The sequence below is a fragment of the Falco biarmicus genome, chromosome 5 (assembly GCF_023638135.1).
Source record: "Falco biarmicus isolate bFalBia1 chromosome 5, bFalBia1.pri, whole genome shotgun sequence".
In the NCBI taxonomy this organism is placed as follows: domain Eukaryota; kingdom Metazoa; phylum Chordata; class Aves; order Falconiformes; family Falconidae; genus Falco; species Falco biarmicus.
This window is the reverse complement of record NC_079292.1, coordinates 79931640-79947326: the sequence shown is the minus strand read 5'-3', so window position 1 is coordinate 79947326 and position 15687 is coordinate 79931640. Positions and strand designations below refer to the sequence as shown.

At 41.0% G+C, this 15687-nt stretch overlaps 1 protein-coding gene across 3 annotated transcripts in view; it reads left to right on the top strand.

Moving 5' to 3' along the window:
* LRP6 (LDL receptor related protein 6) overlaps nt 1-15687 on the top strand; it is a 128357-nt gene that overhangs the window by 88961 nt on the left and 23709 nt on the right. For all 3 annotated transcript variants that reach the window (XM_056339622.1, XM_056339623.1, XM_056339621.1), the window contains exons 8-13: nt 1725-1941; nt 3272-3561; nt 6336-6562; nt 8723-8907; nt 10637-10963; nt 14597-14799. In XM_056339622.1, coding sequence (XP_056195597.1) covers nt 1725-1941; nt 3272-3561; nt 6336-6562; nt 8723-8907; nt 10637-10963; nt 14597-14799 — 1449 coding nt within the window. The remainder of the gene's footprint in view (nt 1-1724; nt 1942-3271; nt 3562-6335; nt 6563-8722; nt 8908-10636; nt 10964-14596; nt 14800-15687) is intronic.

Here is a 15687-nt window from a genome sequence, read left to right as displayed (position 1 = left end):
TTTATAGAAGTGTGCCATGTATGCTACTAGACTGAAGATTTTTTTGGTAAGCCAATTCCACAGAGTAATTATTACCTTTTTAAGCAAGTATGCAGAGCCCCTTTCATTCTCCTGTAGGAAATGTGCACGTAAAGGTTCAATTCCCATTCTAATATACTGAGAGTAAGTACAGTAATGTTGGAAAAATTGTAACAGAGAATATTTTTAAGGATAAATTGAACCATTGTGAAGATTATAGCATTTTCTTCTACTTTTTTAGTAAACTTTAAAGTATTTTATTAATGTGCACGTTATACTGTATGCTAAGAAAGGCATGGGTTTCAGTTCTGTTTCTATATTCCTTTTTTCCCTCCCCATCTGTGGTTGGGTAGGGAAAAGGTAGGCATTGCTCCAAACTAGCTCTCATTTCTTGTGAGCTAGGGAATTCTTCTGACCACAAAACATCATCCATTTAGCCAGAGTTACTAAATCAATTGACCCTGAAGGTTGTCGTTGCACAAGTCTTTGGGTTTGAGCCATGGGAAGAATGGGAAATCATACAGACTTGCCTATGGCTATCTTAATTCCACAAAGCAAGTGAGAGAGTTTTGAAAACAGTGATTTAGTAAGTCACTCTTTTTCCAGCCCTTAACTTGGAACATGCTTGGGTAGTGGGAAGGATGTTTTACTGTTTTAGGGGTTAGTACACTACCTTGAATTTTGTGGATCACATTGTTTTGAGAAGTTTTTACATTAAGGTGTTTTGGGTGGGTTTTTTTCTTTTTTTGGAAGGGTAGTATACATGCTATAAATGTAAACTGTAAACCTGAAACAAGCAGAAATATTTCAGAAGGAGTTTTTCTATAAAATTGCAGTGCTGAATCATTTTTAAGCTACTCTTAAAACAGGGCTGTCTTCATTCCTGTCAGTATGGTACTTTTTGTAATAATACTTGGCATTCATAAGGTACTTGATCACTTGCACATGCATACATATGTTTAATTAATCCTTTCAGTGCCTCTTTGAGGAAGTTGGGTATTACTTCTTTTTAGCAGTAGAGAAAAATGACACAGTAAATTCAAGCATCTTGATCAAAGGCATGCAATTATTTACAGACTATTACTATTCCTTCTAGCACAAAAAATACTGAACTTAATTTTGAAGAATGCAAATCCGGTTCTTTATTCAGACTTGGGAGTAAAAACATACTCTGTAAATCATCTTGACTGTTTGCCTCCCAGAATTTGAGGGGCCTCCTCCTGTTGCTATCTGTAACCTGGAGGGATTTGGGAGGGACTGTGGACTGAGATTCAGAGCCAGGCCTCCTTGAGGTTGTAAGCTTGTCTTCATCTGTGTAAAACAGTGTCTTATTTAAAACTATATGAAGAGACGTGTAAGTCCGAAGTGGGAGAGGAAGAGAGAGGCAATGTCAAACAAGCACACATAATACTGGTTCTTAAAGCAAATACAAGAAATGTTGTGTCTTAATTTCATGTTACGATCTGCTTATGAGACTAGCCTTATACATACGGGATTTTATGTGGCTTATTCTAAATAAGTACTATTTGAAACACAGTCTTTTTTTAATTTGTCTGCTGTGTAACATTGGTAGCATTTTAATGGCTAGGAGACAGTTTTTTGATTTGAAGTCTTAAGTGTGGAGCACTCAGTTTAATTAATCTCTGTTAAATAGTGACAGAATTATTCTGTATACAAGATAAGTTTGTGTTTGTGCATGTCCATAGGTCATGAATGCTGATGGAACTGGGAGAAGAGTTCTGGTAGAGGACAAGCTGCCTCATATCTTTGGATTCACATTGTTGGGAGACTATGTTTATTGGACAGACTGGCAAAGGCGCAGTATTGAACGTGTGCATAAGCGCACAGCAGAAAGAGAGATCATCATAGATCAACTGCCTGATCTAATGGGCCTGAAAGCTACAAATGTTCACCAGATAATCGGTGAGTGAAAACTGCTAATCAGGCAAGTAAAGGGAAATGGAAATTTTCAGCTGTGCTCTTCTGCAGGTATCACTTAATACCAGGTCAGATTTTTAGAAATGGGCAGAATGCAGTCCTATTTATGATCACTGCAGGCTGCAGTTTGGTGGGATGGGGTAGGTATTTTGTGAGGTGCTTCAGTCCTCTAACTTGGAAGAATATCAAGCTGGAAAACAGAGTACTGCAGGCACCCCCCAAAATGTGTAATTTTCTGCTTCTTAGGGAGTCAGGGCGTCTCATAGGTCTGAACAACCTTGGATCCATTAAGGGGAGAAGAAGGATCGTGGAAAATAAGAACTTCCCTTTGTAAAAGCCAGCTATTAGATTAGCCCAGCTGTTTACGAAGCTGCAGCTGTAGCAGCTTTTCATCTTGCAATCTGAACATGTGCTCTCAGTATGCAAAAGCTGAGAATGAGCCAGTTTTAGTCTGTTTGGTGCTTTTCACGTTAATATTGCAAAATCATCTTAAAAATAACTAGAAGTACTTTCTGCCCTGTTGTGTCTGTGGTGTAAAAAAGTAGGGTCTAGCTTTAAATCGGTTATCATTGGCTATCCAAACACTAGTAGCAGTGTTAACTGTGGCATCACAGAATTCATCACGTTCCCTGAATATCCTGCAGTGTGGATGGGTAGGGCTTGCAGCTTCTTGTTGCCATGTCTTGATTGATCCCCAGGAAATTAGTCAAATGTAGTTAAGGCGTATCTTTGCTGCTACCATGTTGACAAGATGCCCTAAGGTGCATGTGATTTAAATGCAGCCCTCTTTCCAACTGTTTGGTTAATTGAGCTTGGTAATGCTGGCTGTCTCTTAGTACATGGATTTCCAGCATTTTCAGGTACAGACCTGCTTTACTAGCATCCTGGACAGAAGAGACCATTGAATGGATGTGAAAACAGATCTGCAAATTTTTCTTCTCTAGGAACACAGCTGGGGTATGTCACTGGACCCAGTATTCTGCAAAGGGCAGCAGAACAGACGCTTCCTTACATACTTACTGTCCATTCAGTGCTTGTGCTGTGAATCGGGAACATCAGTAGATAATGCTTTTCCTAATGCTGGGTTTGTTTCCTGGGGTCAGGAAAACAAACAGTGGCTTTCCAGCCAAGTAGAGTTACATCTGCTAAAGGATTACAGGAAACGAACAAAAAATAATTCATTCAGAGAATGAAAAGTGAAAAACTGTATGTATTTCTTCAAGGACTCGGTGTCATGGATGCACGTGAGGATTGGCTTCATCTTCCTGCTGAAGTAAGATTGCAATGACTGCTTTTGCTTTTCTTAAATGCTTAGGTACAAACCCTTGTGCAGAGGATAACGGCGGCTGCAGCCATCTTTGCCTGTACAGACCACAAGGCCTTCGCTGTGCTTGCCCCATAGGCTTAGAGCTCATCAATGATATGAAGACCTGCATTGTTCCAGAAGCTTTCCTGCTGTTTTCTCGGAGAGCAGATATCAGACGAATCTCATTAGAAACTAACAACAACAATGTTGCTATTCCACTCACTGGAGTAAAGGAAGCTTCTGCTCTGGATTTTGATGTGACAGACAATCGGATTTACTGGACTGACATTTCACTGAAGGTAGAGGTTTATTCTGTATTGTCTATTAAGTTGTTACAAGGTTCTTGAGAGACTTAAGAATGGATTGACAAATGTGATTTACAAGATTTAGGGGGCAGGTAAAAGAGCTTGTTCTAACTAGGAATGGCATATGTTTTTGTTATACTAGCAGCATTCTCTCCTGTAAATCATTTGTATTGAGTTTGCATGGCAAAGTTGTGGTAGCAGGTGGGGAGCTACAGGGGTGCCTTCTGAGAGAAGCTGTTAGAAGCTTCCCCATGTCCAATAAAGCCAATGCCAGCTGCTCCAAGACGGACCCACATCTGACCAAGGCTGAGCCCATTAGTGACAGTGGTAGTGCCTCTGTGATAACATGTTTAACAAGGGGGAGAAGTTTCTGTGCAAAGACAATTGCAGCTGGAGAGGGGAGTGAGAACATGTGAGAGCAACAACTCTACAGACACCCCGGTCAGTGCAGAAGGAGGCAGGAGGTGCTCCAGGCACCAGAGCAGAGATTCCCCTGCAGCCTGTGGTGAAGCCCACGGTGAGGCCAGCTGTGCCCCTGCAGCCTGTGGAGGTCCACAGCAGAGCATATCTCCACCTGCAGCCCGTGGAGGACCTCACACCGGAGCAGGTAGGTGCTCAAAGGAGGCTGTGACCCTGTGGGAAGCCCAACTGGAGCAGGTTTCTGGCAGTACCTGTGGAGAGAGGTGCCCATGCCGGAGCAGGTGTGGTGGCAGGACCCGTGACCCCGTGGGGGACCCACACTGGAGCAGCCTGTTCCTGAAGGATTGTGTCCCATGGAAAGGGCTGATGCTGCAGCAGTTCATAAAGACCTGCAGCCTATGGGAAGGACTCATCTTAGAGAATTTCATGGAGTTCTGTCACTATGGGAGGGACCCCCTATGCTGGAGCAGGAGGAAAGTGTGAGGAGTCCTCCCCCTGAGGAGGAAGGAGCAGCAGAGACATCATGTGATAAACTGACCAAAGCTCCCATTTCCCAGTTCCCCTGTGCCACTGGGAATAGGGAAAGAGGTGGAGGAATAGGGAGTGAAGTTGAGCCTGAGAGGAGGGGTGAGGGGAAGGTGTTTTAAGAAATTTGGGTTTATCCCTCATTATCCTACCCTGTTTTGATTGGTAATAAATTAATTTTCCCCAAGGTGAGTCTGTTTTGCCCATGGCAGTAAGTGGTGAGTGATCTCACTCTGTCCTTATCTTGATCCATGAGCCTTTTATATTTTCTGTCCAGCTGAGGAGGGGCTTCGGTGAGCACCTGGTGTCAAGCCAGACTCAACCCACCACATCATTTAAATCTAATCTATACATTTTTACACAAAGGATAAGTTTGCAAAAATTAAGGTTTTTGGCAGGAAGCAGAATAATGCCACATGGCAGGAGGTTGCAGGGATCACAGATGTTTTGTCAGATATGATTAATGGGGGAAGCCTTGTCTTGGGTTGGGAAGTGAAAATGGGGTTTACATATTCATAAACTTATATAGCTACTGCACATGAGACATATTATGAATCATAGGCTTTGTAAAACAGGTTTAGGGTCTAGACTGAGAAATTGGAAAAGGTTAAGGGTAGTTGTTTAAACGTGGTGGCTAATGGAGTGGCAGAAGTCTGTGTATTGTCTGTCTGTTATCAGTGAGTCAGGTTATTCCCTTTGTTTTTCATGGGTTATAGATGTAGTCAGAATTGTGAGCACCAAAAATTAGCTTTTAATAGAAGAAAGTTTTCTGCAGTTGGGTTGAGACTTGTGCCAACAATAACTCATGGACCTTTGCAACTGAAGAATCATAAAAGTTAAAAACACAGAGTTTGAGTTTGAGAGAAGTGACTTGGCTAAACTCTTTAGGTATGGTATTCATTTTAGCTGTGTTTGAAAAAAAAAAATAAAGCAATGATTTGATAAATTTTTAAGGGGGATACAGATGAAGGCTGAGATATAAGCTTCCCTGCTGTGTACTGTCACCAACTGGCATAATTAGCAGGTCGCATCCAAACTGGGAAGTAAGCAAAAAATCACTCTTGTTGTCAAGTTCTGATAGGTTACAAGTATGAGGAGTGTGTGCAGAGTGGAATATTAAGGACACAGGAAGGAAGCCCTTGTATGCCAAAAAGAATAATATCCTAGTGTTATTCCTTTACTTTCAGGCTTGTAAGTGGTCATAGTAAATCAGTGAGTACCTGAACTCTGATATATTATTGAAATAATTCTGACTGTATCTGCTATCACGGGCTGATCCACGATGGCAAGAGTTAAGTCTTTTGAATAAAAGGCCAAGAAGATGCATTTTTAGTGAAGTTAAATTAAACTATTAGTACTGAACACTTGCACTACTGAGCTATATAAGTTATTAGGTTGTTTCCTTCTGTTTGCTGTTCTGTCCTGAACTTTTCATTAGGCTGCTTTAAATAGTGTTCTGTGCTATAACATCGATGCTTTTGTATAGTCATGGGAGAGCCAAAGTATTTCCCTCTCAAAGTTGGCACTGAGTTATTAAGGTCGCTTTGGCATGTAGACTGCTTAACTGAACCACACTAGTTATCCCATTTATTTCCCCAGTGAAACACTATTGTAATTGACACAGAATACAAAGAGTACAGTAGATCGTTGCTTCTGAATAGCGGCATTGTTCGCCTTGCAAGTAAGTAGTGTATTGTAAGATCTTCTTTCCTATGAGATGCCTAAAATCTGAAAGTGTTTAAAATGCAACAAAGAAAACAACAAGCCCAGTGACAGACTGGTAAAAATTTCTAATTTGCCTGTGTGTCTTTGTATCCCTGCAGACCATCAGCAGAGCGTTTATGAATGGCAGCGCACTGGAACACGTTGTGGAGTTTGGCTTGGATTACCCAGAGGGCATGGCTGTAGATTGGCTGGGGAAGAACTTGTATTGGGCTGATACTGGAACAAATCGTATAGAAGTGTCAAAGCTGGACGGACAGCATCGCCAAGTGCTGGTGTGGAAAGATCTTGACAGTCCCCGGGCACTGGCACTGGACCCTGCTGAGGGGTAACTTGTTGATTTAATGTTATGTTTATGAACAGTGAAAAACAACATCTTAATGCTTCCTCTAGGGCATGTTAGTTACACTCTGCATGTAAATCCTGAGAGAACTGAGCTGGGGAATACAACCTGGTAATTTAAAGTATGAGTGTTGGAGGAATATGCTCTTAATGTCCTGAATAATCATTAAGAATGCTGCAAAAAAATCAGAGCAGCTCATTAAAAAGGGATTTATATTTAGTTTTTTAATTAACCACAGAATCAAAGTAGCTTTAGGTTTATGGAATTCATTAATTAGAAAAGGACTATAGCATTGAAAAGAAAACATTTATCCTTTTAAAAATGAAGATTCTTTTTATCACAAGTTAAGGTCCAATAAAGGTATTAAATGATTTGACTTGAGAGTAGGGGAGTGTAGCTTATTGGCTGAGAATGGGGAAGGTGTTTGTTTCTTCAGATAAGGAAGCCTTTTTAATTAATATGGACAAGGGAAGCAAGGACAGAGAATGAGTGGAAAAAATTATGCCCACCTATCCCCAAAATGAAAGATTTCCTGAGAAGAAACTTCTCAGTTGGAATCAAATGTAGTTGCAAAAGTAGGGCAATAAGCGGGTGGAGGGAGGAAGGAGTGGGGCAAGGCAAGGCATAACTGTTTAGCTTCTGAAATAGCTCTTCTACCATGAAATGCTCATTTGATGTCAACTAATTACTGCAAAACCTTTTTGAGATTATAGCAACGTTGTATTACTCTTATTTTATAAATAAGGGAGCTTCATTTTCTAGTGTCATGAAGTTATCACAGTTTCCAGTGACACCGCGAGAGTTACAGCAATACAGAGAACTTGGAACACCTTCCTCCTGCTCGATTTCATTAAGGTGGTGGCAACTGTCACAGTGCTTAGCTGAATGGAGTTCTGCCTCAGTGGGGCATGCAGATGGGGTTCAGCCCTGACGTGCCAGGGATTGGCTGGACAAGTACATTAGAAGGCATCCAGTTACTCAGTTGTAAGAAAAGGTTGCTATGAGTGATGCTAGTTTTACACTGGTTTTAGTTTTTTCTGAGGGTTATTTTGATTCAATGATTTTTCTCTTCACCACAGGCCAGAAAAAAAAACAACAACTTTAATTTGAGTCTGAATGCCTGTGTGTCTTATAGCTGAGCTATGTTGCTGTACTTTACGTGGCAGTTTTTGTGGCATTGCTACCATGGAAGCAATTCTAACACTTAGATCCATGCTTGTACAACATGCAAAAATTTTACGAAAAATTTGCAAGTATTCCTAGTGTCTAAAGAATAACTCATCCTTTATTATCAGTTTCTGAAGCAACCTTTCCAGCTGTGTGGCTGGTTGAAATTAAGAGTATTTCACAGGTGTTTGTTACTAGAGCTACTAAAGCAGAAAGGTGTAAACATTGGCTAGCTATGTCTCACTTGTTTTTAAAATGGTATTGGCTTTACGTTTTAGAAGAAGTAACTAACTGGCCAGCAAATGTCAAATATACAGCACTCTCTGCTGTACAGTGCCTAAAGAAAATGTAAACGTGTAAGTCTGTGTATCTGCCAAATGAGGCATAAACTGGCATGTGAGTATGTAACGGTTTGTACTTTTGCTCCAGTGGAAATGCCATACAATTTTGTGTTATTCTGCCCTTGGCTGAAACTTAACACACTGTTACATGGCTGATTGACTTAGTTGTGTGGAGATGAGCAATGATGCCTATTAACAAAAGTACCCTGCGTTACCTACCTTTTTTATTCCTTCATTTGATGGACAACTGAATAGAAATGGAAGCTAAGTGTCATGGAAAATACCTTGCTAAATAACGAGATATAAATGAAGGTGCCCAACTTGCTAACCTTTTGCCTCTTAACTGATGTACATGGATTACTTAAGATTGAAGTGCTTTCATATGGAACTTGCTGGTGAAAATCCAGCTCCAAATGGAAAAAATAACCTTGGAAGCATTTTGAGGAAACTTGACTCACTTCCGTGCTTGTATTTTGAAAAAAAACATTTAGCGTAGTGGGGCTTAATAAATGCTCAAATTTACAGCTCTTGTTTGTTCTCTTCTTCTTTCTAAGGATTTTTGTTTTATTTCTCCCCTTGAGTTCTCCTTTGGATTAAATGTGATGGTTTTTTTTTTTTCTTTTGTCCTTTTAATCAGATTTATGTACTGGACTGAATGGGGTGGTAAACCAAAGATTGATAGAGCTGCTATGGATGGCAGTGAGAGGACTACTTTGGTACCGAATGTGGGACGTGCTAATGGCCTAACTATTGATTACGCTAAAAGACGTCTGTACTGGACTGACCTCGATACCAATCTGATAGAATCCTCCAACATGCTAGGTGAGCCCCAGAGCCCTGGGCAGCATTGTGGGGATGCTGCTGCTTTTTCAGTTACCCATGGCAATTTATTGTTTAAATAATGCAAAGATACACGTCTTAAGACAAAACCAGGTTTTTTCTGAACTCACATGCTTTTAACGTTGGCTCCTATAATTGATGTTTATGCAACACAGCATTTAGTGAGGCCTCAATTTTTTTGTAGGTGATATAGTTGCTCACAAAGTTAAAATTACACAAGCTGTGCATGTTTTCAGTTATATGTAGGACAAAGCTGTCAACTTTCAGTGTTTTGGAGAGTGTTGTTTTGCTGTTCTGAAGAGCACTGGCGAATACCTAACAAACACTTCATCATCTGTAGAAAGGTAGAGAGAAAGCCAAGATAACAACAGCTTATTGGACATTTTTCACAATGTAATTTAATACTTTTTTTAATATTTATTGGTATCTTCAGGGTTCAGGCATTTTTTTTTTCCTCGAGTATCCCACACACTAAGGAGCTTTTCCTGGCTAGTGCTGGTCACCAGGGGGTTCTCTGTAGTGCTGGGTTCTGTGTGATTATTTTACAAACTGGTCATTATGGCTAAATGGAGGTGGAATATTTTATTATTTCACTGTCCCAGGGTAATGTACTAAGGACCCAAGCCCTCTCAGATTTACACATCTTTTTTTAACTTGTCAGCACCCACAGGAGGCTTGTTGTCTGCCACATGACTCAATTAGTATTACCACTAGCCAATATTTAAGGCTAAAGGAGTTAGTCTACTTTAAACAGTATGTTTGCAATAGTGGAACAAAGCTGGAAAAAGATCAAAACAAGAAAATGCATTATAGGAATTATATGTAATATAAAAGCTTTTCTTCGGCTTCTCATGTACTTTGGTGTGCAGTTGGGGCTAGCTTAGTGTTCCCTTGTGTACTGTAGAACTGGACACAGTATTAGAATTTCATCTTTCCTGTGGCTAGTGACAGCAGAGTTGCAAGGCTGTGCATCATCCTCTTCTCTGTGCAAAGAGGGAATGACTTCTTGCTTCATGATCTCCCATTTATTTTCTGTGACTAGACAGCAGGATGTCCCATGGTAATGAAGTGGTTGAAATGGTGTGGTTGAAATCCTTTCCCACCCGCCATGCCCTGCTCCTTAAGGTCTCTAACACTTCCACAGCATACGCAATTAGCTGTTTCCTACCTTGAGTTTCTGATGGCTCCTTCCTGTTACAGCGTTCCAGAGACAGGTTAGGTTAACGTGTGCGTTTCATTTTCCCCCTAATGTGATGTAGAATTTTATTAAGTTCATAACAATTCTCTGTCTGTAAGCAGCTGGCAGAGGCACAAATGCGATGCAAGGGATGCTGAACTGAGAATACAGTGTCAGGGTCCTGTGTCCCCTTCAGAGGGACCCTGTTTGTTTTGGAGAAGGGGGAAAGGACATACTCTTTCTGAGAACCCTGATCGTTTTCAAAACTGAGACTTCTTTACTTATTAAAATACATTCTCTTCTGTGAATGGCAAGCAGGATTAGCACATTTCTGTGATAGGCTCCAAGACTTCAGGATGGTCTTTTGAATATTGCACGTTACTTTATAATTTACTTTTGTAATAATGAAGTAGTAAGTTTAAAGTAATTGGGTATTAATGCTTCTGTGCAGGGCACATATCCAACAGCACTAAACATCCTCTTGTTTGTCCCCATATAATCCTGCTTTTTCTCTCCCTTCCTTTGTGGAAACAGGCCTTGACCGTGAAATTATAGCTGATGATTTGCCTCACCCATTCGGCTTGACTCAGTATCAGGATTACATTTACTGGACAGACTGGAGCCGGCGTAGCATTGAACGAGCTAACAAGACCAGTGGCCAGAACCGAACTATCATCCAAGGGCATTTGGATTACGTTATGGACATCTTGGTCTTCCATTCCTCCAGGCAGGCAGGCTGGAACGAGTGTGCCTCCAGCAACGGTCACTGCTCTCACCTGTGTTTAGCAGTCCCTGTTGGCGGTTTTGTCTGTGGCTGCCCAGCTCACTATTCCTTAAACTCTGACAACAGGACTTGTAGTGGTAAGCCATAATGAATGAAAATAAAACAGAGAAGCAGATGGGTTTAGTAACAGATGCAAGTGTTCTACTTGGAGAAAAGATGAGTTTTATTTTTGCGTGAGATGGTGAAGCTTGTTTGCCAATAGGCCAAGTTAAAGTTCATTTCCATTTTGAATACTGAATATGTGTTTGAAAAAGTTTTGGTTCCTTAGCTTCCCTTCCTCCATAGGAAGCAGGATATATGACTGGATAAATATGGCAATAAAAATACGTATTTTTAAATAACGATTATCTAATACAAAAATCCTACTGACTTGTAAGGGAAGGTAGGATATTGAAAGTGAAAAAGTGTCTTATAACATACCAGTATCACCATAAAATAAGAAGAGTGGCTGTTACTGAACCTTCTCAGTGATTCAACTATATCAGTGTAAACAAGAAAGCTCAAAATGCTTTTGATTTTGTATCTGTCAGTCAGACCCTCCTTAAGTGCTTACTTGCTTGTTTATTTATCTGCTTATTTATTTCTAATCTTGCCTGACATAAAGGATATGCGATAGTTTGGTCTATATTCTGAACTTTGCATAGCCTTCAGGTGGTCAAGATTTAATTCTGTAGTAGCTGTGTTTACTGGCTGATGAGATGCTGAGACAAGCCACTCATACCCCTAAAAGTATTTGTTCCCCAGCGCGGACAGGCTCAGCTCCATGGCCTCCCCAGCACTTCAGATTTCTGATCTCAGTGCAGCCAAGCCCCGTTTTTCTCTATTGTTGTGCAGAGTACAGACGGCAGGGCCCCTCGGGCTGTGTGTGATTAGTTTCTAACCAAATAATTCATCCATCTTTCAGTAACTGACTGCCAGTGAAGCACTCATAATTTTGGCAGCCACACTAGATGGCTGATTTCCACTGGTGTCATTCAGATTAGTCAGTGGGTGAAGAGATTCATGGTACAGAGAGACAGATTGTATCTCGTCCACATTATGCATGAGAGATCCAGCTGTTGTTTTAAAGCCAAAAGCAGGGCAGCTTGTTCCATGAATGCTACCTCATGACATTTCTTGAAAATCATGCTCTTCTGAAAACCCTGCTTTTACACCCCACCATGTGTCCTGTACTCCTCCTTTCCGTATTTATTACAAGGGGCACTTGCATGACAACTGGATCCTTGTACTCTTAACACTCTCCCACCTTCCTGTAAGTTAGAGGCACAGCCGGCATCTCTCTGGTGGGGACTGTGATTTTTGTAGGGGGAAGAATTTTACTTCCAGCAGAGAATAAGTAGCAAAATGATCAAAGGTCATATTTGCTTGTGAAAATGCTCTTGGAAACAAAGGAAGGAGAAAAATACAGAAAGTATGTTGTGAGCAAATAGAACCATTTCCCCACGGTACAGTTCAGGGCCATTCATGAGGTATTAGGAGTTTTCCTTCTGCCATGTTCAAACCTGGCAACTTTCCAACTTCTCATTTGTAGGTAATTGGAGACTAGGCTTCTCTGCGTATAATTGAATTTTTTGCTTGGCCACTATAATTGGAGCATGTACAGTTTTAACTTTCTCTTGCCTGTTTTACTTGCTTATGTACTCCTGAACATTATTATTAGTCCAAGCCCTGTCTAGAGGCCAGATCCTCCCCTCTGGATTACTCTGCTCATGTGTGCATAGATTCTTTTAATTATGGGAAGGACACACAGCTCTGAGATCTGGTATCTCACCAGACCTACCATGTGTCATGAAGTTTGAAGGTGGTATTACACAGAAGACATGCTCGTTGCACTCCCATTTGCCTGCCAAAAATATAGTTGAAATATGTGACTATTGGGAGGGAGAATGATGAAAACTGGGAAGGGATTTCTGAAACTGGTACTGTTTCAGAGATGTGGGGACTCAATGGGGGAAATTCTGCCGTTGCTTTTTATAATGACCCATCAATTCAAAGGTGGAAGCCACACAATCTTAGACAGTATGAGTGTGTCTTTGGGGAAAAGTGGAAAGAACTTTAGGTGCTTGTGGTATGTTTACCTGCACTGTTTTATCTTAAGCTTTTTTCCCTTTCCATTACTCTCTTAACTGCTTGGTAAGAATGCTGATGTTTTCTGAACCTATTATTTTGCTGTACACATTCATACAAACTTTGCTTTGCTTTTTTGAGTGCTTTCTTCTACAGTTTAGAGCGAAGTGAAGGCAGCTTAAATGATTGGAGAAACTCTTGGAGGGGAAATACAGGTTTTCCAGAAAGCAAAAATACCTTGCAATTAGGCCTGATTGTTACAGGATGTTAGGACTGAGTGTTAGTTACCAAGGAAACTCCCTCCCTGCCTCCTTTTTTTTTTTTTTTTTTTTTTTTTTTCTCTCCAGCAGCCAGAATAAATGTTCAAAGCCTATGCCTAAAATAACAAAGCAAGGTGATGATGTTCTCTGGAAGACTTTTGCTACCTCCCCTTTCCCAGGTGCTGCCTTACCTGTTTTACAGGCTGGATTGAATGAGTGCAGTGTCCCACTGCTAATCTCTCCAGACTTGTGCTATAGAGAATTGATTGTACAGACTTCAGGGAGGCTGCAAGCTGCATTTCTGGCTGCTGGCTCTTGTGCCGTCTTGCACAGCAGTGGCTCCAGGTAGACCATTATTGAAAAGAACGCTGTGAAAAGGGAAAACGCTTTAACTACCTCCTCTGATTTCTGACCCAGTTATGTAATACAGGGATAATTTTTTTTAACGATGTATTAAATGCCTTTTGCACTTACTATAAGATAGGGCTGGTAAACTACAGCTATATGGGGTGGGAATGTCTTTTTTTATGACATTTGATGGTATTTCTAAGAAAAAAATAAATCTTTTGTCCAGGAAGTTTTTGCTGGGCATCTAGAAAGCTGGAGCAGAGCATCAGATTTATTTTTTTTCCTGACTGCAGGTTAGCATTCCCATATGAGTACCTAGAAATAAGAGAGATACCTAAGTTTGAGAAGAGTGAATAGATTTTTCTCCAAAAACACAGCCTTGTGCTCACGTAAGGGATTTTCCTGTGAATCAGTAGTTGTTCCATTCCAGTGCAGGCAGAAAGACACTTTGTGGAAACAGGAGTGAACCACTGCAATGGCAATCTTTTTTCCCAGGGACCTCTAAATAAGGAACCGGTGCCGGCTTTTGCTCAGTTTCCTCTGCAAGCAGGAATGTACCTAGCAAAAGGTTCAACTTCAAAAGAGCAGAGCTGCATTTCCCTGGGACCCCTTTAGAAAGAAAATTGACAGTTCTTTGAGAGGCATGGTTGATGGTGGTTCTTCGGGTGATTTTGACAGAACGCTTTGCATTCATTAGTCTTACGACTTACAGAATTCTATTTGCCTGTCGCATCTGTGTTCAGACATTTATAGTAAACAGAGGTCATTTGAAAGGCTTTCCAAAATGATCAAAGGTTGGGATTTTTAGGTTTTGGGTTGTGGTTTGGGTTTTGGGTTGGTTTTTTTTTTTTTGGGGGGGGGGGAGGGGCAAAGGAAAAGAGAGAAGAGGAATGGAATGAAATAATAGGTACTACCTGATTATATACAGTCGTTGTTGTTGTTGAGCATACAAATAACCAATGTTATTCCTATGTGTAACCCTTTGACCCTCCTTTTTTTCCTTTTTTTTTTTTTTTTTTTTTTTAACCCATCAAGCTCCTACAACCTTTCTGTTGTTCAGTCAGAAGAATGCAATTAATCGGATGGTGATAGATGAGCAACAGAGTCCAGATATCATACTCCCCATCCATAGTCTCAGGAATGTTCGAGCCATCGATTATGATCCCCTGGATAAGCAGCTGTACTGGATTGATTCTCGGCAGAACATCATCCGGAAGGCACAGGAAGACGGCAGTCAGGTATCCTGCGGGTGATGGAATTACTAAAAGATGAGGAAGGCATGCCCTACACCCAACAATGAATAATTGTACATGAATAATTTAGATACACAGACTTCTGTTGATTACTAGCTGTCACTTGGCCAAACAAGTGGCATCTGGAGTCCTCAGCCAACAGTCTGGGAGGTGGAATAAGAAATAAAACATGGAAGACAAGGCCAATTTAAAGATGCTATTGTTCACAGTGCATTATTTGCTCAACACTGTCTTTTGCCTGGGGGCTGTTGGAAACCCCTATTTGGGAGAAGTGCAACATGGAAGGGAATGCTTTTGGGAGGGATGGAGTGTATGAGAGAGATGGAAGGGTCGCAAATGAGCAGTGGCAGGGGCATTGACTTTGAAATGAAGAGCATGGGACTCCGTGAGCACATGGCTGTGTCTGAAGCTGCCCAGGTTCTGGTGGGGGCAGGAAGAGAGTTATCAACCACCGAGCGAGGAGGCTGAAACTAGTGACCTGTAGTGGGATGTACCAGGTTTGGGAAAATGTATTTGACTGGGGGATACAGGAAAAAATAGAGCGGGGTAGAAGGAAAAAGGTGATGCAGGTTTAGTGAGGTTCGTTGTGAGCAATGACTGCTTACTCATTTTCACATTTTCAAATAGGGGGTTTTTTTCTTCCTGATCTTTTGAAAGAGGGAGGAACAGAGACTAAGATGAACAACACAGAGGTGCTATATTCAGTTTAACTTGTAAGACAGTGTGGTTTCTGTTGGTGGGTGTGGTGGTAGTTGGATCCTGCTGAACGCCCTTCAGCCTTAACTCTTAATTTAGCAATGGTTTTAATTTTGGAATATCTAAATAATTTAACACCCAAAACTAGTCAAAGGCACCAGGGTTTTGCCAGCTTCA